This window comes from Elgaria multicarinata, chromosome 2 (assembly GCF_023053635.1).
Source record: "Elgaria multicarinata webbii isolate HBS135686 ecotype San Diego chromosome 2, rElgMul1.1.pri, whole genome shotgun sequence".
Taxonomy (NCBI): Eukaryota; Metazoa; Chordata; class Lepidosauria; order Squamata; family Anguidae; genus Elgaria; species Elgaria multicarinata.
Window position 1 is genome coordinate 47,734,106 of NC_086172.1, and position 23,695 is coordinate 47,757,800.

At 43.4% G+C, this 23,695-nt stretch overlaps 1 protein-coding gene across 1 annotated transcript in view; it reads left to right on the forward strand.

Annotated features, from left to right (window-relative positions):
* The window catches only part of KCNH7 (potassium voltage-gated channel subfamily H member 7), a 325,994-nt gene that overhangs the window by 192,322 nt on the left and 109,977 nt on the right, over positions 1–23,695 (forward strand). Inside the window, exons 3-5 of the mRNA XM_063116468.1 lie at positions 448–603; positions 12,651–12,683; positions 21,394–21,822. Of these exons, the coding sequence (XP_062972538.1) occupies positions 448–603; positions 12,651–12,683; positions 21,394–21,822 (618 nt within the window). The remainder of the gene's footprint in view (positions 1–447; positions 604–12,650; positions 12,684–21,393; positions 21,823–23,695) is intronic.

The following is a 23,695-nucleotide window of genomic DNA, read 5'->3' on the forward strand; positions in this document are numbered from 1 at the left end:
TTTTATCAAGATTTGTCATTGCTCTCCTCCCAAGAAGTAAACATCTTCCGATTTCCTGGCTGCAGTCAGCGTCTGCAGTAATCTTTGCACCCAGAAATACAAAGTCTGTCATTTCTAGTGAACCAAAAATGCAGCAAAGAAATACAAGCTAAAATCCTATACTCACTTACCTAGGGATAAGTCCTGTTGAAATTTACTGTGATGTACATCTGAGTAGACATATATAGGATTGCCCTGGAAATGAGAGAGCTTCTTGAACTTGGTACATAGGTGATGGATTGTCGGAAACCACCTGCATGCCTTTAAATCCAGACAATACCAATTGCATTTCCAGTTGTTTCTTGAACAGCTGCCATCCTCATGGAACAACTAGCATGGAAATCGCTGGCCAGCGGGGAAAGATTTCACTGGCAACCCTTTTCTTATGCTTTCCCCTTTCCTTTCTAGGGTCCACCTTCATTTGCAACACCCACATAATCCCCGTGAAAAACCAAGATGGAGTGGCCATGATGTTTATTATTAGCTTTGACTACATAACGGATGAGGAGAATGTCGAGTCTCCAGAGAAATTCAACCAGATACTGTCAGCCAAAGTTGCAAACCGTAAGTGTGCATTTGCTTTATTATGGGGTTTATGGAGCAGGCAAGAAGGAATCGAATGATTGCTTGCTGGTTGGAACATTTTGATTCTGAACTCATTCTCTGGAAAGAAAATGTTTTAAATGGAGGTCCCACAGCTCATTGGTAGAGCATGCGCTTTACATGCAGGGGGTACCAGGTTCAGTCTCTGGTATTTTCAGTTGAAAAACTGAGCTCACAGCCTTAAAAATATAATGCTGAACTGCTAATGACTGCAAATGTTTTACTTGTATTAATCATGGATTCACACATGCCTTTGTTCACACGTGGCTTTAACCCAGAACGTTGGCCTACTGAGCTACAGTGTGAATGAGCTTCTTGCTAATGCATCCAGCCCTTTCACTCTCATTTCACTCCTCCCATCGCCAGGTAAACCAGGGGTGGACCTTGGACCTGGACAGCAAATTCAGCCTTCCTTGACCTTGTCCAATGGCAAGCTAGGCCATGGTGGTTAAGCATTTTGAGCTAAACGTTATGGCTTAGCGTGTTGTGTGAACCATTCCTAACCATGGTGGCTACATAACCACAGTTTAAACATGCTCACTAACCATTTGCTACAAAAGGGTTAGCAGCCTAACCATGGTGTAGCATGGTGTCTGAACAAGCCCGTTGTGTCCCAATTTGGTCCTCTTGGGTTCCCCAGACAGCCACTTTGCTTTCTCCTACCACTGAACATTTGGTGTTTCTCCAGTTTATGTGCAGTTTTTTCCCCATTCTAAAATGTTGAAATCCCACTCTTAAGAGTTTTAAGATGCAACATTGTGCTGGTATCTCTGGTATTTTGGCTACACTACTTTTGCCTTCAGCCCTGCCCACTACTGGAATGGGCCCCCCAAAAGCTACTCCAAAATAGAATTTGGCCCTTGGAGTGAAATAGGTAATGCATTCCTGAGGCAGGGATAGTTTGGCATGGCTAACCTGGGATCAAAGTTTACTAATCAAGTTTACTAATCAAGCAAAGATTAGTAAACTTTGGTTTAAAGCTGGCTTATATCCTGGTTTGTTTGGGTTCAATATCTTAGGTTCGAGACAAATAAACAAACTGTCCCTGCCTAGTTTGTTTATTTGCTCATGCAAAGGAGGAGTGAAGAGGCTGCATTCATCAGCTGGTGATGGGTGAACTATCAATGTTCGAGATTGCTAGGGTTCTCTGAAAGTTGTCTATCTGCTTGTCTCGTGCCCAATTCCTGTTTGAGTTTGTGATTGCTGCTCATTCTGCATGAATTTGAAATTTGTACAGATTTCCCCCCAAATTTGTGCAAATTTCCTAACTGGCACAACTTTTTTCCATAGACTAAAATCAAACTTGTAACGTTGCGCAAATTGAACATGAGCACATGTCTGGCAACTTGTGAGCATTTTTGGAGGGCACGTTTTGTGCTCGCAACTGCGTTCAGGGGTTCAAACTGGGCATGCTCGCATGTTTTGCAAGCAAAACTGAAATTCTTATGCATCCCTGCCATCGGCAAACAGCTTGTGCACATGCTGATGGATGCACAGGGTGGGGTTGCAGCTCAGTGACCAAGCTTTGCATGCAGAAGGTTTCAGATCTGGTTCCCATCTTGGGTTGGAAAAACTCCTGCCTGAAACCCTGGAGAGCAGCTGCCCATCAGAGTAGACAACAGTAGGCTAGATGGACCAATGGCCTGACCCTGTAAAAAGCAGCTTCCTATGTTCCCATATTGTTACTGCATGAGCTGAATTCCTGGCATAAAGCAATCTGTGAACATAGCCATTGGGGAATGTGTTGCCTCAAGCTTCTCCTTCAGTGACACGTTACTGAAAGTATACCTGGAAGCGTGCCGTTTAAATGAGTTTGAGGTATTTGGCATCTCACATGCAGAAAACCATGAGATGAGATCCACACACTCTTGTGTGCAAGTGGAAAGTGCTTCTGCTAGCACATGGGGAAAGGGGGCGAACATTCCTTCCAATCCAGGCAGCCCCTCAGACATTATGGGATGGTGATCCTCTGAAGGGCCAGCAGTCCTGGGGGAACCCTGCCACTTGAAGCAGGAAGCCCAAAAGCCCCCATGCCTGAACAAATCTGTGCTTGTGCTCACCTGGAGCCCAATCAATGTCTTCAGCATATTAAAAATACCCATGATGAAGCTGATGTACAACCTTCCATCTCCATGCAGACTCCAGCTTTGTTGTTCGTTTGGTTTTTACTAGAATCCTGATGTCTTCCAACCAGAGACAGATGTAAAACAGTGACTCATTCACTGAACAGAAGTATTACACTCCTGTAGGCTTCCCTCAAATCATGTGTCCTAATTTACAGAGAACAGCGCTCTGTTTGAAGGAGCCCTTTTCTTAAAGTGCTGCCTAGTAAAAGTCTAGTTTAAAAATAAAAACCCATTAGAAAGAAAAGCTGGGCCTTCAAGTTGCCCATCCACAGTGAGCACCTGGACAGCAGACTGAGCAGGTAACCAGGTCACTTGCTCACAGTCATCCCCACTATGGGGAAATGTAATGAATTTCTATTTAAATCATATAAATTCTTTCTAAATTTGCATGTATGCATATTCATTAACACATGGACATTTTACGCACATCTGTGTCCTCTTTTTTGATGTGGCCACACTACTCTAGGCACAGGTTTAATTTCTGAAGTGGGCCTTAGTGACAATGGAGAAAGGAATCTTCACTCATTTGCACTGTCCATTATTATTATTATTATTATTATTATTATTATTATTATTATTAGCAACCTTTTTTTACTTTTACTTCCTCTTATTGTATGAATGGGTGCCTTTGAATGGATATATCTACAAAATGCAGTTCATAGCTGAAGGGAAAGAGCTCTTAGAAATCCAATTTTAAACTTGCATTCACAGATATCCGTATCACAAGTGGCCGCACGCTCATCCAATTAGGAGACAAAACCATATGAACAGATAGTTTTTAGATTTTATTAGAAATGGGAACAATAATCTGCTTGCAGATATTCTAATGGTGCAATAAGAGGATAGATTTGTTTAAATAAATCACTCGTAATTATTTGCTCAGCTTTGCCCCTAAGCCAATAGCTTTAGCTATGGCTATTAGACTGTGAGAAGGCTATAAGTAAGGAGTGAAAGCTCCATCCCTCTTGCATTCAATAGTAGATTTTAGATTACTGTGTCATCTTGGGGTGGATCCAGACTTAGTCCTGCTTAGAGCATACCCACTGAAATCAACAGAACTTGAGTTAGTCCAGATAACTTGTCCCATCAATTTTGATAGGTCCCTCTATGCTTGACTAAGCTTGAATTCAACCTCTTGTAAAGAGCAATCTTGTCCTGGCAGAATCCTGACACAAGCATATATTGGCCTACATCCAGGTAGTAGGATTAATGGCTTCCAAGCAAGCCAGGATTCAGAAGCTAACATTAACCCATAGTTCCAGTTTGCGCACAAAGGGAAGCCACGGTTGACTGAAGTTTCCTGCTATTCCTCTTGTGCTTCAAATGACAGGGGTTTCCTCTTTCACTTGAAAAGATCAGCAAGAAAGAAATTATTTCCCACCTGCCCTGTGGCTTTCCTTGATAACTTTTATGCCATAGAATTGTGTGGGGAGGGCGGGATTAAAATGGCAATTTCACTGTTCTGCTTACTGAAGCAGATCTCTGTAGTATAGGTTATCTAAAAGCCTCTGCTTAGGGAACCAAGAAATTTGTAATACAGAAAGCATGTCCCACAATTTAGAGTCCCCTTTGGTGGAGCTTAAAACTGGACAACACCAGCTTTAAGTCAGAGATGGAAAGCTAGATTTCTAATAGCCTTTCAACTAAAGTACATTATTAAAATACACACACATCCGCATATAATCCATTATTCAGGTGCTTTTAATAAAATGTTGCATGGTGTTATGTAACATACTTTTTTCTAGAATTGGGCATACCTAATGCAGTTTCAACTCAATGCAGATCAAGTAAATCCACATTGCTCTGGATGACAAGCACTACATGTCTACTCAGAAGTAAGCCCCATTGAATTTAGTAGGGCTTATTTCCAAGTCCTTATGCACAGGATTATACTGTCAGCATATTGGCATTTGCCCTGATTTCTAAGTTTCTAAACATCTTCATTTGTCATTGCTGAGCACACAATAATTCATGTACATCAGGGCCAGCCCTACCATTAGGCAGAGTGAGGTGCTTGCCTTAAGCAGCATGTTCTAAGAGGAAGCAGCAAGGCGTTGAAGTTGTCGGCCACACTGCTCACCGTACACCCCCTAAGCTAACTTGCTGCCTTCAAGGATGATGCTACCAGCCCAATTGAATTTTGTACACAGCATGGGATGGGGTGCTTAGCATCCAAACAGCCCACATGACAGTGATGGTGGTGGACCTTTCTGCAACCACAACAGGGGACCTCTGTTTGCGGACATTCCATCCTCCTGGTGAACAACCCTCTCCAGTGGCAGAGGGGCACTTTCGTCATATCCTATGGCCCCTCATCCACCCTCATTTCTTTGAAAATGGACAGGCTGCTCTTGAGAAGAAATGGCATCCAGCTGAAACTGGTTATCATACACTCATTTTCCATTAGATAAACTCTTTAGGTATACTGTTGAATATAGCCTTTTGAAGGAGATACTCTTGAAATCATACAAAGGTATACTGTTGAATCTGTATCCCATATAATACATACACATGAATAACTGTTTGGTTTTTCCGGGAATGTCATGAGAATTTTTTTCACATTTATTTGCCTATATTCAAGTAGACATGAGGATCAGGATTGTGTTTGGTTTGGTTTTTAAAAAGAAGAAGTAAGAGGACCAGCATGTCTTAACAAGCCAGCCAATGTCCTAATTATGGCAACCCCTGTGTCAATATGTGGGTCTGCCTCCAAAAGCAATTAATGTGAATTTTAGCTTCATAGCTAAAAGTTTACACAGAAAAGTTTATACAGAACAAAAAAGTTGTTGGGAGGAAAAATGTAGTCAGCACTTTCAAAAGTGCTTCAGAAAAATTGCCATATTGATTTGTGAATCCCCAGCAATCTCAATATGAACTACTTAATCATTCCATAGGATTTTGTTTTCTTTTTATTCCAGAATAACCAGGGCTTAGCATATGAGCCTTTGCAACATTTCCACATGGCTCAATTGAGGGACAAAGATTAATTATACAGCATTATATGTATATCTACCTGTACATAGAGAGATTCTGTGGATATTCTGACCTAAATAAGAAAAAATATGTATCACAATTGTGAGGACAAGGAAAGGGAGGCTCTCACGAAGAACACTTCGTTCATTACCTGGCAGCAAATAAATGCCAGCATGTACATTGCCACCGCATGTACAGAGAAGAGAGAGTGGTGACCGGTCATCGCTACTTGATATGACTACCTGCAGGGCCGGCGCTAGGACTAGGCGAGTCAGCTGTTCGCCTAGAGCTCTGACCCTGGGGGGGGGGGCACGGAGCGAAGGGGAAGCAGGGCGGAGGCTGCCCACCTGCGGAGGCGTCCCCATCCGCCTGGGCTGCCTCCTCCCCCGGCTCCGCCGCTGCCGCCCACCACTAACACCTGAGGCTTCTGCGGGGCCTACACTCTGCTTCACCCCGCGCAGGTATGGGAGGCTGCCGCCACGCCCCCTCCCCTCCCTTCTAGGGGCCGCAGGCCCCGCACTTCTCCAGGGGCGCAACTGCTGGTCACAACTCCTGCCTGCAGCGGGGGTGGGTGGGTGGGTTTGCACAGGCAGGGCCCAGCTGTCCAGCAGCAGAAGCACCAGCACCATCGCAGCAAAGAGGTACACAACGCGGTCTGTCCTTCTTCTCCAGCTGCTGCATGCATGTGGCTGCCCAGGCCTGCTCTCCTGCCTGGGAGTCCAGCAGCCGAGCCAGCCATTCTCCTCCCCAGCTATCCTCAGCCGCAGGGTGCCTGTGGCTTGAGCTCCCCGGGCCTGTCCAGCAACCCAGGGCTCCTGGCCATCCCCATCCCTCAGCCACATCATCAAGCGGCTTGATTTTGGGGCCTGCCCGGGCCTGCTCCAGCACAGCCCTTGTTCAATGGGTTTACTTGTTTCCATTCCCCCAATGCATGCTTTTCCTGGGAGTAAGCCCCATTGAGGGGGTTGGGGTTACTTCTGAGTAAGTGCGCAAAATCCAGGTGGGGTCCTGTGCGCACTACTGACCTTGGAAATGCTGCACACAGAGGATCTGGGTCTCTCCTGGGCTACTTATAGAAAATTTCGTGGTGGGGAAAAGATCGAGGGAAGCTGTGAGGAGGTGAGCGTTGGTGGTAGCTGCGTGAAACAGGCTGAGTGAATCAGTCTTCTTCTGGGGAAGGGGTGAGTGATTCAAGCCCAGAAAGCCAAAATTGAAATTTGTGGCAGTCTCCTCCTCCTGGGTCTGGCAGGATATTTTGGGCTTCTGAATTCTCTACCTTTTCCGCCTTTTAGGACTTAAACCTATGCATGTTCAGACAGAAAAAAGCCTTACAACCCAGTGGGATTCCCCCCCCCTTTCTGAATATGCATAGGATTGCACCCTTAGAAATTTTATTATTATTAATAATAATAATAATAATATATTTAAAATGGCATTTTAGCTTTTGTTGCAATGCTTGTAAGCCTCTTATCAAACATGAGTTATGGGGCAAACTTAAAATGTAAGAAAGAAATAGCCTTAAAATGCAATTGAAGAGACCTTTTAATATTAAACTGTATAAAGCAGCCACTAAGGAAAACATTCACTTTTTAAAACAAGAACTTTAATTTTGGAGGATCTTTAGGCACTCTGGAAAAAATTCATTGACCGCTTTTTGAGATAGTAAATTGAAAAGAAAAACTGCTAAGTGTGAAAAGTTTATTAAGTTTCCTTCCCTCGTGCAGCCAGTGGTATTATGTCCTTGCTTTGACAAACAAACAAACAAGGGATAAATTGTATACTGCCTAAGGCTGTAGTATTCAAATTTAACTTGATTAATCATATTGACTTCAAAATTATATTTTGTAACAGTGCAATCCTAAACCTGTTTTGTCAGAAGTCAGTCCCATTGAGCTCAATGGGGCTTACTCCCTACTAAGTCTATTTGGTCTATTTAGGAGCACAGCGTTAAGACTTGTTTTAATTGTCCTTATCCACCCCTGCATTGCCAAAACTGCTAGATTATATGCAAAATAAAAGCATGTATGATCTCACTACAGGACAAGGAGGCAGACTGCTTGAAGAACATTGTACACTGCTCTTTTTCTTAAGAGGGAGTTTAAACTTCACTCTCCTAACAGCAAACCCTTGTGACATAAGTTTTTGTTCCACTTTCTCTTCATATTCTTATGGATAAATTGCTGGAGGAGAAGGCTATCAATGGCTACAACCCTGATGATTATGTGCTACCTCCAGTATCAGAGGCAGTAAGCCTATATACACCAGTTGCTGGGGAACATGGGTGGGAGGGTGCTGTTGCACCATGTCCTGCTTTGTTGGTTCCTGATCAACAGCTGGTGGGCCACTGTGTGAACAGAGTACTGGACTAGATGGACCTTTGGTCTGATCCAGCAAGGCTCTTCTCATGTTCTTAGGCTTAATTCTATTTGGGCCATTTCTTCCCACTGTACCCTACATGCGTAACATAATAAAAGGAAAACAGAATAGTTCTTGAACAGCTGAATCGATCAAAGTTGGCGATTTTGGGGTGTGTGCAAGTCGCTCGCCTTGCCTAGGGCGCAAAATAGTCTGGCACCGGCCTTGACTACCTGTATGATTCACATGGAGGACAGCCCATTTTTGTCTTGCTTATACATTCTGTTTTCAGGTTTCCAAGCCTCCCTGCCAGTACGAGACAATAAAGACGTTTGTTTATTCAACAAACCAATATCTCTTCACTCCTGAAAGGTGTCTGAAGCTTAGGAGCTGTGCTCTAAGCTTAATTTGACTGATGAAGGTAGGTTGTTGCCTTCAAGTCAAACAGGGCTGTTCTCAGGAGTCCAACAGACACTTTTCATCAGGGAGGGTCTTTCTTGAGGACCGTCTCATGAGCCACTATGCAAAGAGATCACGTCTCAACTCCACCCCCCTGACTCTGCAGCAGACTCTGGGATATGTCAACTCCAATGTCCCCTCCCCCTCAGAGAGAGGATGAGTTCCCAGAAGTGGGGGGATGGTCTCTGGGCCATCTGCATTCACACAGATAAGCTGCTGTGAAGAGTCATCCTTGACTCCTGAAGAGTCTTGGAGAAAGTCCTCCCCCGCTTCCTGTGTTGGTTGGTAAATTTCTGCTGCTGCTGCTGCTGCTGCTTCTGCTTCTTCTGAGTCTGAGGCCACAGCTAGACCTAAGGTTTATCCTGGAATCATCCAGGTTCGCCCCTGCCTGAGCACTGGATCCCCTGTGTGTCACCTAGATGAACAGGTTTGACCCCTGGACGATCCAGGGATAAACCTTAGGTCTAGCTAAGGCCAAGTCTGAGTCTGATTGACTCCCCTCAACCCCTTCCCCTACACTAGGGAGAACAGGCCTGATTCTGACTATACCTATAAGTCATTTCATGGTATATTACTTGTATATATATTCTGTATTCAGGTATACCTGTAAGTCATTTCATGAGTGCATTTCTTGTGTACACATTCTGTTTTTAGATGTACCCATTAGATGTACCCATGGTACCCATGTAGATGTACCCATGCGTAAACTTCAAAAATGCAATATGTAGCAAAGGAATATATTGGGCTGGATCCAGATATACATGAGTAAAGTGGAGTACTCTTGGCTCCTGTGTCTAGGAAAGGAGACGATGCCCTCTTTCCTTTGCTGCCCTTCTAATTCCTAAAAATCTGTTCTGAAGGGTTGGGGCAGACCGTCCAGGACCCTCCAGAACAACATGGAAAGTGGTGTGGTGGTCTGCTGTGGGGGTGGGGTGGAAATCAGCAAACGTCATCTCCCCCTTCTGTTCACAGAAACATCCACTGGATTGAAGCCCCTTCCGTGAACAGACAGATTATTTCCATTTGCAGAAGAGCTTCACTGGATCCAATCCATGCTTTTGCAAACCTGCATTAGACATTAGAGTTTAGTATTTTTGCAGATAACAGGACAGCCTACTTCTTTCCTAATAGGCATTCTAGTAAAAGTTGACTGAGAGGTGTTTTGTAAGAAAATGGTGTAGTTGCTCAGCAATGCATCTTTGCAAAGTCAATTCAACAGTTCGGTCCTAGGTTGGCTTCGGCATACATCTCCCTTGAGAGGAAGCTTCACTAAACTCTGTGGGCTTTACTCTTGAGCAATCAGGCATACGATTGAACTTCAAGCGCAGCAGCAGGCATTACGGAAGGAACAAAGCATTCTGGAGACAAGAAGAGTATGGAGCATGACACAAAGAAACAATTGAAGTATTGTAGTATTTGTAGTTAATTGGGCAAACATCAGCATAATTTATCCAAGTCAATAGCAGACTTTTAGATTTGTTTCTTAAAAATATAAAAGAAAAATAGACAGAGGTGAGTGCTGTGAAAGGTGGGAGGGAGCTCTGTATGGCAAAATGTTGCATTATTGATACTCAGCTTATTTTGTTTGTTTTATTGTTTAGTACAGCACTTTGACCATATAGATCTGAAAAGGCACCGCTTTGCATAAAGATGATGTGTAAATAATTAACTGGAGGATTCTGCCTCCACCTCCTAAATCTTATACTGTAATTCTAGAACTGAAATGCAATGTTGCAAAGGTCAGTCTGAAGTCATGGATCCTTCCAGTCTCTCCATCTACAAGCTGAACATGATTTTGAATGGGTTCATATGCATTGATTTCTTACCGTTCCTCCAAGGAGCTCGAGGCAGCATTGGTGATTCTCCCTGCCTGCCCTCGCTTTTGTCCTCACAAAAACCCCTGCTCTAACAACTCCACCACTTTGGCTCCCAGTGTATATTAGCTCCAATGAGCAGTAAGCCAGATCTGGTATAAATACTAGGAATTTACTTGCCCGGATGACACAGTAGGATCTTCGGCTTGCTGTTCTTTAGGCTCCAGCGTTTAGCTTCCCTAGCTCAAGCCATGGATCAGCGCCCCCAATGTGTGGCGCCACCTTTACACGGCAATCTCCCCCTGCCCAAATTGATAAACACTAACATACTGGGGATTAATATTCAGTTAAGAAAACTTGTGATTAGACTTTCAGATTGCAAGAGAACTTTTGGACATGGAAACAACTCTCTTTTCTTGGTCATCCAGGATACGGAATCCATGTGAGTGAGTTCAAATACACATAAATATATACTCTCTGGCCCAAGCTGAGATGATGGTCACTAGGTCTGAACACGGAGGCCCCACAGAGACATTTAAGCTGCATCATGTTTGGCACACAGCTTGTATTATACCCCAAAATATACACTGTGGCTTTGTGAAGTGGGAGAAGTTGGTTGCGATTCCCCGGAGAAGAACTCAGTTGTTATGCAAGGCTTTGCTTAAAAGAGAAGTGTAGTGAATTGAATAGGCAATTAAAAACAAAGGTCATCATGATTATATTTGAATTATAAACTGCCCGCAAATGAAAGAGCTTGGATTTTGTACAGATTTTGTTAAATTCGTTCTGTCTGTGTTTCATGGATTTCATTCCGTTGTTTGCTCATTGATAGAATTAGGGGAGGGGGTTAGTGTTGTACAAAAGTTTTGTTCCACTTGTGCAAGTGTGTATTGGCATTAATGAACATCAACACACAGGCACACTTAATGCAAATCTCTCCCAAAAGTAAATAACTGGTCCGCAAGTCCAGGGAATCTATCATCTCGGAGGAAGTCAGTCCACTACGGACTCTGCAGATCAGATTCATAGAAAGAAATTGAACCCAAGGCTCCCCAGTCTGACACAGCCTTCTCCAACCTGATTCCCTCCGCATGTCTTAGACTGGATCTACCATGATTCCCAGCCAGCCGTGGTGAATGGCAATGCAGCCCAACATATCTGGAGGGCATCGGGTTGGACAAGGCTGCTCTAACAACTTCACTGTGTTGGCTCTCAGGGTATGTTAGCTCCAATGTGCAGTATGAATAAGCCAGATTGGGTATAAATACTAGGAATTTATTTGCCTGGATGACACAGTAGGATCTTCAGCTTGCTGTTCTTTAGGCTCCAGCATTTAGTTTCCCTAGCTCAAGCCTTGGATCTCACGTACCTCAAGCTGGAGAACATGCACACACCACTGAAAGTTTTTGAGACAAATGCACATGGCCCCAGTCTTGCTCTGATGCCCATCTGCCTTCTCTCTGGTCAGCACTGACCAAAAAAATCCCACCCACAGCTGAACAATGGATTCATTGGTAGGTTTGGCCAAGTCAGTCTAGAATAATGATAGATTACCTTGCACAATTGCTTTGCTCATAACTGCTGAAGATGCATTAGATTAAGACTGTGAATGCAGGGCCTCATAATCTTCTTCACATAAACTGGGTGGTGTGTCTGTGGACATGTAGATATAACACTGGGGAACTGAGCAGATAATAGAAATATCAAGGGGATGAAAATGGCGTCAGTTGCCACAACTCAGTCCTGTCCACACACAACTGAAGTTGACAAAGCTGCCTGGTCATATTAAATTAAATATATTGTTGTGAACAGGGCTGACCCAATATATTTTGCTGCCTGAGGTGGAAAACAAGATGGTGTCCCCTCCCATTCCAGGCATGAAAGCCAGCTGGACTGGCAATTTAATCTTTCTGGCAATGTGATATCTCCTCCGTCCTACCTGAAGGCATCAGGCTAGTTTAGGGGGCACAAGGCAAGCAGCATGGCCCTCAACACTCTCTTCTAATCCCTTGCTGCTGCCTTCCAACCTCTGCCACCTGAGGTGACTTCTTCACTTCACCTAATAGTAGGACTGGCCCCAGTTGTGGATCTGCATCTTCAAAATTCATGGAAGGGGAACTCATGAGCCTAAATTCAAGTGCGTCCATGAGTGTATATCTCCTTCATTTATGTATACAACTTGTTTCACGCATTTAAGGTTAACTATAAACTGCTTTTTTAAACTAATTTGTCTTGCAAAAAATGGACTGCTATCTGTAAATCCAGTTTACTTATATTTCAGATGGTAACAACCTTTCAAGAGGCTCTTCGTCAGGTAATTCTATCCACTGAAAACTTATTTGCACCACTTCTGTTTCTGTTACTTCAATGACCAGTCCAGCTTTCTGAGGACTGTTTCAAAATGTCTATTGAATCTGAAGACCTCCCTCTGTCGTAAAGGGTCACTTCCAGCATGCACCATGTGACCTGCCAAACCAAATCCATCCCACGCCATCCACGTAGTGTGGCTTTCTAGATGTTTTACAAAATCCATGTTCTAACATAGGCAGCAAAAGTAAGAGTTTTATGAGGCTTCCAGGGGACAACCATCCAAATTTGACCAATGAGCAGCATTCTGATTGGTGCATCACAAGCTGGGCAGGCCTAGATTACTAGTTGAAGTGATCCGTGCTCGTGAGATCATTCCCCACCTCTCAAATAACATGGACAATTTAAACTTAGCTTTTTTGCAAGTGTGTATGCATATGTATCCCTTCAAAATGTTATCCTGTAAACTTTATTTTTTTAAAAAAAGTTCCAATGGAAGAGGCAGGAAATTCATGCAGATTTTATTCCCCATGTCAGAAGGAAGGTGCAGAGATTTTAATGAATTAATGGTTGCAAACTACATTTATCTGAATCCAGTACATTCTCCTAGTTGCATCCCCTTTCATCCTCACAACAGGAACTGCCGCCTGGCTCAATTTTTCCATTCCTAATCCTCCCTCCTCCAATTTCTTCCACTCCTTAAAGGATAAAAGATGACGGACCTCCTTTCCCATTGCAAATATCAAGATTTGGTGCCCATCTTGCAGCTATTTTAGCCCTCAAAGCTGCCCCACCATCTACCTGGCATGCCATAGTCAAAAGCTATCTCTTCTAATGCCATGTACCAGAGGTGCAGAACTACACCCCCTTTTCCCAACCACCAATCGTTTAGAGGTTTCTTGGCTTTTGTGTAGTTTTTTCTCCCCATTCTAAAAAATTGAAATGCCTCTCCTGAGGCATAGTTACTGGCAGGGAAAGCCTTAAGCTAAAGTTAAAGCTGCACGAGCAGCCCTCTTTTGTATCTGGTCACTCTAGTATAGCTCCTGCATCTTTAACTACTGTGATGAAGAGGGAATTTCACCAGGAGCTGCATGCATACAAATGATACCTGCTGAAATTCCCTCTTCTATACAACCATTACAGATACAGGAGCCCTGTCCTGATTTCCATATGCTCAGCCTGCTTAAGCTGAACTATGCTGATATTTTGGTCTTGCCCCTTTTGGCCCACCGCTAGCCCTGAAGAGCTTCTCCCAAATGGAATTCGGCTCCTGGACTGACAGAGATGCTCCACCCCAATGTAGGTGGAACCAATCATTTGAGTCTTTGCTGTCTGATTGGCACCATCCAATCACCCATTGATCAGGTGGGAAAGACATAAGTGATTGCCCCCACTTTGATGGCTGTAGTATTTACACATGTGCCATAGGTCAGTGTGTAGGAGGGGGCATAGTTCAGTGTGATAGAGCACATGCTTTGTATGCAGAAGGTCTCAGGTTCAATCCCTGGCTTCCCCAGGTAGGACGAAGAAAAGAATCCCTCCTGAAACTCTGGAGAGCTGATGCCAGTCAGTGTTTACAATACTGGGCTAGATGGACCTGTGGTCTTACTCAATATAAGGCAGTGTCCTATGTTCCATATCAATAGCAGAAACTCCTCCCATAAGGCTTGATGTACTGTTCTTGCTTCCAGTTGAAGAAACTCATCTTCTCTACAAGAGGCTCCCAAGAAAAGGCCATGACGAATGACGGGAGAGAATAATAACGGGGGCCCTCTCCAATTCAGCCTGTCAGCGATGGTCTACACATGACATTTTCTTACCCAGAAATACTGACAGTTAATCAGGGGGGCAAATATCATCCTGTGGCAACATTTGAAAGATGTAGAAGTCTGTGGACAGTCACTGGATTTGTGACATTTTACTGATCCATAATAACGGATCCCTGGACAAATGCCATTAAAAAGGGGGGAAGGAGAAGATACTCCTGTCGCTGTAGAACAGGGTTGTTGGACGTCTTTTAGCCCCAGGGCCGGATTCCATTTCTGAGAAGCTCATGGGACCTGCATTCCAGGGGTGGGCGGAGCCAAAGGAAAAAGGGGTGTTGCCAAAACAAGAAAAATCCCACCCTTGTTTTAGCTTGAATCTCTTACTGTCCATTACTAAGCCTTAGGGGAGGCATTTCAACTGTTTAGAATGAGTGGGGGTGGGGATGGCTGCACTAAAGCCTGGACTGATAGTCATGGGAGAGGGAACGGGGCCAGAGAACACCCTAGACAGCTGGATTGGGGTCCAAAAGGGGGTGCATTTGTTTCCCAGGCCTGCTGTTCTGCCCCTCTGCTCTAGAAAAATCAATCCTTTATATAAAGCCTTAGATAAATTGAGTAAATGGGGAAACTGTTCTGCATATGTCTCTACACATCTGCATCTACATAAGAAGGCAGAGAATATAGTTTGCAGAGTTTATCAAATTTGTGCCATGGTTTAGTTATCCTCTTAAGATATAAATGCTAGAATAGCTGCTAGTAATTGCTATATTTGTTAAGACTGAAGAGGGTTGCTTGTATGCCGTGGTTCTATTTTCTGCCGTGGTTCTATTTTCTATTCAGAAAGCAAAAACTGGCATGCCCCTTTCCCCCGCCCCCATAAATTATTAGCCATTTCCAGCTCAGCTACTGGAGTTCCTTTTCTGATTCCATATAGTTTGGGGAAATTCTGCAGCGCAATATATATATATATACTTTCTAGAAACGATTGTACCAAGGGATTGCTGCTTGATTCTTCCTGAAAAGCAAAACATTTTTTTTTTGAGATTTATACAATTATCCAATCAATAATTGTATTATTGATTGGATCCATCCTTCAGAAAGATTATTACAGAAGGTTTGTCAGACAAATATCTGCCCTTTTCTTTCTTTCCATAAGCACTTCTTGCAGTATTTTGTTTTATTTATACATGCTACTTATAGCGGCCCTATATTATAACTGTCACTAAGTACATTGTTGGTGCTATAGAAATAAATAAATGAATAAATTCAATAAGAATTCAATGATCAAAGCACCTACTGGTTTAAGACCAGAGTTACACCTATCTCATGTTGGCACATACTCTGCAAAACCAAGAAATTAGAAGCTAAGACTGATGTCCCATTATCAGTAAAGGCCCCCACTTAGAAGCAGATGTGATAACAACTGAGTTCTTTCCTGGTGAACTCTGCAGTTTTCCATTTGGTGGTTTGGGGAGATGCTCCTCTCTGTTTGATGGATAGAGATGTCTATTCTTCTAAGCATATTCTTTCAGATTTAGTGACCTGGAGCTTAGAAGCCAGAAGCCAATTCCTCCTGCAGTGTAAGACAGTAGGGGTCATGTGAACAGAACAGCGGAGATGTCTTGAAAAGGGATCATAAGGTACTCCAGAAGTAGGGTGGAAACATCAGTGATGGGGGGGGGAAGCTAAAACTGTGGCTGAAGAGTTCTGCAAAGAGGATATCAGAAAATTATGACTAGATGAAACCAAGGGTCCAACAAGTCCAGGATTCTCCTTCCCACAATGGCCAGGCAGATGTTTCCAGGAAACTATGAAGACAATAATCCTGGAGTCTCCCACCAAGCCTAAACATTCAGGGAGGGGGCACAATAAAAAAGTAGAGGGCAGTTCATCTTTTAAAGCCAAATTTGTGAACATTTAATCTATTTGTAAAGAAAAATTAGGGGGGGCAGAGAAAGTTTGGAGGGAGCAGCCCAGCCCAGCCCAGCCCAGCCCAGCCCAGCTCAGGCCAGGCTATAAACCTGTCTCCTGTGTGTTGCACATGGCCACCAATATGTGTGGAGTCACCCAACAGGCGTTTTTGAAAAACTAACTGGGAGGTTGGCATGCTGCAAAGTGAAGAGTCAGTATCCAGTGCCATCTTTATTTCCAAAAAAGTTTGGGGACCCCTGCAATAGCCTGTGTCCAGCAATTTGCCAAAACACATGTGGATGCAAATACTTTAAAGACGTAGAAAGCATCTATGTCAGCCTTCCTCAACCTGGGGCGCTCCAGATGTGTTGGACTGCATCTCCCAGAATGCCCCAGGCTGGGGCATTCTGGGAGTTGTAGTCCAACACATCTGGAGCACCCCAGGTTGAGGAAGGCTGATCTATGTCTTTTTGTCTTTTTTCTTGAGAGTAAATGCAGGGATCCCTAGCATTGGGGGAAGGGTATGAAACTTTAACTCTTTATCCCCTGCTGTGGTCCTGGTCTGGTTCAGGGGGCAGATGTGTCAGCAATTTATATTGCCGAAGGATTATTTAAAAAATACCCTAAAAATAAATGAATAAAAACAATAAAATAAAAATATAAGAGACTGAATAAAAATCTACTCAGTATAAGCCTGCGTTCTGAGTTCCTGTGTGTAATCAGTGGGATTTACTTCCAATATAAAAATGCAAATATAATATTAAAAATAGCAATACATAAATAAAACAGATAGGATCAAACTGCATGCAAGAACATCTGTGTAGCTCAGACAAACTGTGTGCAAGCTCTCTGTCTGCTTCATATCTAGTATTAGAAGGTATTATTTTAAAAGAGGAAGAAAGAAGATAGATCATCAAGTTGCCAATATATGTTTGCTAGAAGTTAGTTCAATTAAAACAAAGATGGAAGTTTGAAACAATTTCTTTTACATGTAAAAACAATTGGCAAAGATACTCTTCTGAGTTTTCCATTTCGTGCTTGAAAGTATTAGCAGTGAGCAACGTTCTCACTGTATATCCTTTCCAGCTCAACTAACAGTTAGACAGCTAAATCAGCAATGCAGGGTAACGTGGTCGTATTAACCTAGCGAAGCAGAAAAGACCATCTGCACCACCATGAATATTACTAAAATAGAACAGCCGTGGCAGCAGCGGGGTGGGTGTGGGAACTTCTACATTTTCCATTGCATGAAAGCAAGGAAACCCTAAGAAGGATCCAACCTTATGGGTTGACACTGCAACCGATAAACAAAAACCTGTCAGAATGGTTGAAGCTTTGATGTAATTAGCTTGCGCAATTGATTTACAAACTGTGCTTTCTAACTCAATTTCATGTGCATTACAAAAGCGATATAATGCATTCATGTACTTCTATTATTTATTTATTTTAGTTAATTATTTTAGCTGTAGCCCATTTCGTTGAACATGCGTTAGCAGTTAGGTGAAAGCTTTCTAAACAGCTCCTGATATGTATGTCATTGCATCTATGGGTACAACTGAAAAGAATGACAACCAGTTCTCCACAGCATCATATTTTATCTCTTGCTAAATGTTATGCAGTGAGTGTGTGTGTGTGTGTGTGTGTGTGTATAAAATCACCCCAATCTGTCACTATGTTTGCACCAGGCGTGTTGAACTTCATAGAATCATAGTATCATAGAATAGTAGAGTTGGAAGGGGCCTATAAGGCCATAGAGTCCAACTCCCTGCTCAATGTAGGAATCTCCCTTAAAGCATACCTGATGGATCGCTGTCCAGCTGCCTCTTGAAGGCCTCTAGTGTGGGAGAGCCCAAAACCTCCCTAGGTAATTGGTTCCATTGCCATACTGCTCTAACACTCAGGAAGTTTTTCCTGATGTCCAGCCAGAATCTGGCTTCTTTCACCCCAAGATCTGAATTCTATTTTGGAGAAGCTCTTTGCAAGCCTCATTCCAATGATGAGGCCAATGGGTGGAGGCAAAAATACCACCAGCATATTTTAGCTAAAAGTTCTTACTGCCAGTAACTAAGCCTTAGGAGAAGCATTCCAACCTATAGAATGTGGGGTAAGAACTTCACAAAAGCTAGGAAAACACCAAATGATTGGTGGTCGGAAATAGAGGTGGGGCCAGAACCAAGTCAAAACCAGCACCTTGAATTGGGCTCAAAACCATACAGCAGCCAGTACAAGTGGGCCAGAACCAGTGTTATTTGTTCAGAATTTCTGGTCCCTGTTATTGATCTGGCTGCTACATTTTGTCTTCCAAAGCCCATGTGGTAATCTAACTCGGAGAATTAGATTGGGTTAGGCGATGAGCCTATACAGCAGGGATAATTTATTTTATTTATTTATTTATTTATTACATTTTTATACCGCCCAATAGCCGAAGCTCTCTGGGCGGTTCACAAAAATTAAAATCATCATAAAACAACCAACAAGTTAAAAATACAAATACAAAATACAATATAAAAAGCACAACCAGGATAAAACCACGCAGCAAAATTGATATAAGGTTAAAATACAGAGTTAAAACAGTATAATTTAAATTTAAGTTAAAATTAAGTGTTAAAATACTGAGTGAATAAAAAGGTCTTCAGCTGGCGACGAAAGGAGTACAGTGTAGGCGCCAGGCGGACCTCTCTGGGGAGCTCATTCCACAACCGGGGTGCCACAGCGGAGAAAGCCCTCCTCCTAGTAGCCACCTGCCTCACTTCCTTTGGCAGGGGCTCACGGAGAAGGGCCCCTGTAGATGATCTTAAGGTCCGGGTAGGTACATATGGGAGGAGGCGTTCCTTCAAAAAACCTGGCCCCAAACCGTTTAGGGCTTTAAATGTCAATACCAGCACTTTGAATCGGGCCCGGACCTGGACTGGCAGCCAATGAAGTTGTAAAAGGACTGGCGTAATGTGATCTCACCAGCCAGTCCCTGTTAGTAAACGGGCTGCCCTGTTTTGTACCAGCTGAAGCTTCCGGACCGTTTTCAAAGGCAGCCCCACGTATAACGCATTGCAGTAATCCAAACGAGAGGTTATCAGAGCATGGATAACTGTAGCTAGGCTATCACTGTCCAGATAAGGGCGCAGTTGGTATATCAGCCTAAGCTGATAAAAGGATAAGAAACATAAGAAGAGCCATCTAGTCCAGCACTCTGTTCACACAGTGGCCTACTGGCTGTCAGCCAGTGACCAACAAAGCTTGACCTGGTGCAATAGCACCCTCCCAACCTTTTTGCCCTGAGGGCCATATAAAGCAGGGAGTGGGTAGGTGGGCAGGGCCTGGGTTTGTGCAGGTGACAGGGTGGTGGTGGTGGTGATGGGGATTTGGTGGGAGGGCAGCTTGATCATTTTCATGGCTGCACTGAAGGCCTCTAAGGGCCATATGTGGTACACAGAACATCTGGATGATGGGACTTAAATCTGAAGGAAAGCAACAACCTCATTCTGGAAGTCTCTCCCTAACAAGTCTAGACTCTCTTCTGATTCCCTGAAGGAAACAGAGGTTGAGAGAGAGGTGGAGATGTGGCAGCTTCGGGATAAAGCTTGGACACTGGAAACATCCCTTATCCAAGGCCTGATGCAAAATGATCGCAGATGCTAGCACAGCATTCTCAGTTGCCCGATGTTTAATGGTGTTTGGGCACTTGCACTCTAATACTGATGTTCCCATGCCTGGTCAGTCTCTTCCAATTTCTTCTCAACCTTCTCCCCCATACCAGTGGCTGCTGTGTTGCATCCAATATGTTCATGGGATTCCTGTTGCTGGATATTTCAGAGAAAAAGCTGTGAGAAGAGATGGTGCTCCCCAAGAATTGCAAAGCTCTGTTTCATTTCTGAAACTGATTTTTTTTTTTTTAAGGTTATGGCCATTTGGTGAGGCCTGAGGAAGTCAACTGTGCTTTTAGTTTGACCAAAACCAATGAGATTTGATCCCACAATCACACTCTTTACATCCTGATCTTAATGCACTTAGGAGGTCGTCCTATTGCTTTCAAGGTCGATAGAGGTTGTCCCATCCTCATCAGGTTCCATTATACTTTTAAGACAAGCTGTCCGCACTTGAGAAAAGCTGCTTTTGCACATTGCAGAGCTCTCACTCATGCACCAGAGCTTCTGGATTAGGGCACAAATACAAAAACATTTCTGTCAAGTGAGAAAAATAGGTTAGCATTATTATTATTCATTATTGGGTTTCCTCTCTGGAGGCTCAACACGCATTTCCAGTTAGCTGAAAAATTAAGGGGGTTGAATCCAGAATTGACGTTCCACTGGTTGAAGAATGCCACTTATAGAATGGGACTTTCTTGTCCTCTTCTCCCCTGCACCCTCCCCCAAACACACACCATCCAATTGAGCTCCAGAGGGTTTGGGGATCCACTAGAACAGATTTAGATGATGCACAGGGTTGGGTAAGTGGATTTGGAAGTCCTATTCCACAAGCAATAGCCTTCCACTAGTGAAGTGACATATCTGAATCCAACCTGGTACAATTAATTGAGGAGTTAACAGGGACAAGCCCACATTGGCCCATTTCAGACAACACGCTAAACCATGATGGTTAAGCATTTTGAGCTAAACATTATGACTTAGCATAATCATAATAGTCATGTGAACCGTGACTTAGTGTATTTTGTGAAACATTCCTAACCATGGTGGCTATATAACCATGGTTTAAACACACTCACTAGGGTTAGCAGCCTAACCATGGCTTAGTGTGTTGTCTGAACAGGCCCTGAAATTGTTTAAGAATGTGATCAATAACATAATATAGCAATTATACTTCTTTTTTGTAGGGATGCATTGTTTTATGGAACTGCACATAGGCCATATATTAAAGCATTTATATATGGCTGATGTTATTTTATTAATATACAAGGTTATACAATATATTAATGAGAGAACAAAGGTTTACACCCACCTCCATTATCTCAGAAAATAAGTGTTGATAATTGCTCGTATTTGTTTTATTATTCAACCTGGTCCTTTTCCTCTCTTTTTGACGTAGGCAAGCTTTTTGGGTTCAAGATACCTGGGCTGAATCTTTTGCCGTACAGAAAGCAGTCTTTGCCCCAGGAAGATCCTGATGCGGTGATCATCGACTCATCGAAACGCAGTGACGATTCCATGGCGATGAAGCACTTTAAGTCTCCGACGAAAGAAAGCTGCAGTCCTTCCGAAGCAGATGACACCAAGGCCCTGATCCAGCCAAGCACGTGTTCACCTCCGGTGAACATATCGGGACCCCTTGACCATTCTTCACCGAAACGGCAATGGGATCGACTGTCTCCCGATATGCTGCATTCAAGCACAGCACTAACCCACGCTCAGTCGAAGGAAAGCGTTTGCAGCATACGGAGAGCATCTTCAGTACACAACATCGAAGGATTTAACATCCATCCCAAGAATGTGTTTAGGGACCGGCATGCTAGTGAAGGTACAGTTTGCAGGGAGGGGGCTGCAGAATAGATACCTATAAAATGTGATAAACTATTACATGTACGGTTGCACATTGTGGTTGTACATTATTATTCAGTTCAGTCTATGACATACTGAAATCTGAGTGCCTGGATTCCTGCTCTTTAACAGGTGTAGGTAATAATGTTTCCTAACATTAGGTTGCATTTACCATGCTAAATAAGTGTCAGCACAATAATAATGAAACTGAAATAGGTCCCTTTCACAGCCTGGCATGTTGCCAGCACATAGGGGGAAAGTGGCATCACCAAATTTGGGTAGCAAATCACGACTGTTTCCATTTGCACTAGCAAGTGCGAATGATGTTGTACTAGTATTAGGGATGTCCGTCACCAGGAAAGACTGCCCTTTTGGGGCTTTCCGGATTTCCCTGACTTGTGTTGTGTTTGCAAGCCGAGCTGCATTTCCCCGAAATCCAGGGACTTTTTCTGTTGCTTTTTTAAAATTCGTAAACAGAAAATTGCTTAATTTGCGCAAATTTCAGAAGCGGTTTGGGCAAATTACAGCTGAAATGTGCACATATTGCGCACAGTGCAGTAGCAAATTGGCACACTTTCTCTTTACACATTTATTTGTTTATTTTAGAAAGGAGGAAATCTGTGAACTGGCCCAGCTCAATGCAGAATCAAGTCAGGCTGGCTTGTGAGAATTAAGTTGAAGTCTGGGGCGGGGGGGGGGGGGGGGAGGTGAGCTGATTTTTATTTATTTATTTTTATTTAAAACATTTGTATCCTGCCCCATATCACTAGGATCTCAGGGTGGCACAAGCTGATGAAAGTTCAGTGAGCTTCACCACCACCCCAGATGGATTTTCCCATCATCCTTGGCTAGCATTGATTATGCTAGTGCAACACCATTAACACTAGCTCTGCAACACCATTGGATCCCATCAAATTCCACACAGATGTGGGGGGGGAAGGGAATCAAAAAATTAAAAGCCTAGGGGAATTTTTTTTAAAAATAAAAAGTTTTCAAAGTAGTACCAAAAAGATATCTGAGTCAAAGCCAGGAGAGGCACTCTGGGAGAACATTCCCTAAACAGCACATCATAACTGAGCAAGCCCTGCCACCTGCTTTACCTCAGAGGAGGAAGAGAGCCTGTGGAGAAACCCTGAAAAGGCAGGTTCCCTCTAATTGGGATTCGTTGAGTGGTGGCCTCTCTCATTTCTCTCATTTTAGAAAAGGTTTATTACGAGCAACCTGCAGTGCTGCAAGGTGGCAACCCCTAGAGGATCTGAAGGACTACCCACTAGTTTCAGGCAAAGCGAACATACTTATAGGGTAACATCCTCAGAAACAATGACAGAACTTCCTCATATAATTCACCAATCATAATACAGTAATAGATAAGCTTTTCAACCAATGATAAGCAAGGATTGATATTCATGTGCAGAGTTCTGAGGATAGGAAAAACAAGACGTTGATGGGTATTGCAATCCTGGAACATCTGTTCCTTGTGGTCACAGACTTCCTGTCCTCGCCGGGAGGCTCACACTCTGACGAATGTGTCAACACTTCTTGTTGGTTGAGCAATATATTTTCAGTTACAGCTTGGATCAAATTGCTACAGAAGACTTAACTTATAATAGAAGGGGCTTACACAGAATAGGGTGGGCACAGATAAAAGAGCCCACCCACTCATTTCCTCGACAAGCCCCCAAAGAAGATCTGAGTGCTCATGCTGGAGTAGGTGTACCTAGGTCCCCATGACATGCCTGGTTTTCAAAGTAAGCACCAGGCATTTGAAATGTGCCTGAAAACAGGCAAGGAGCCCGTGCAGATGTTTTAGCACCAGCAAAGAAGGATCCCAGTTAGCAGCTGTATTTTGGAAC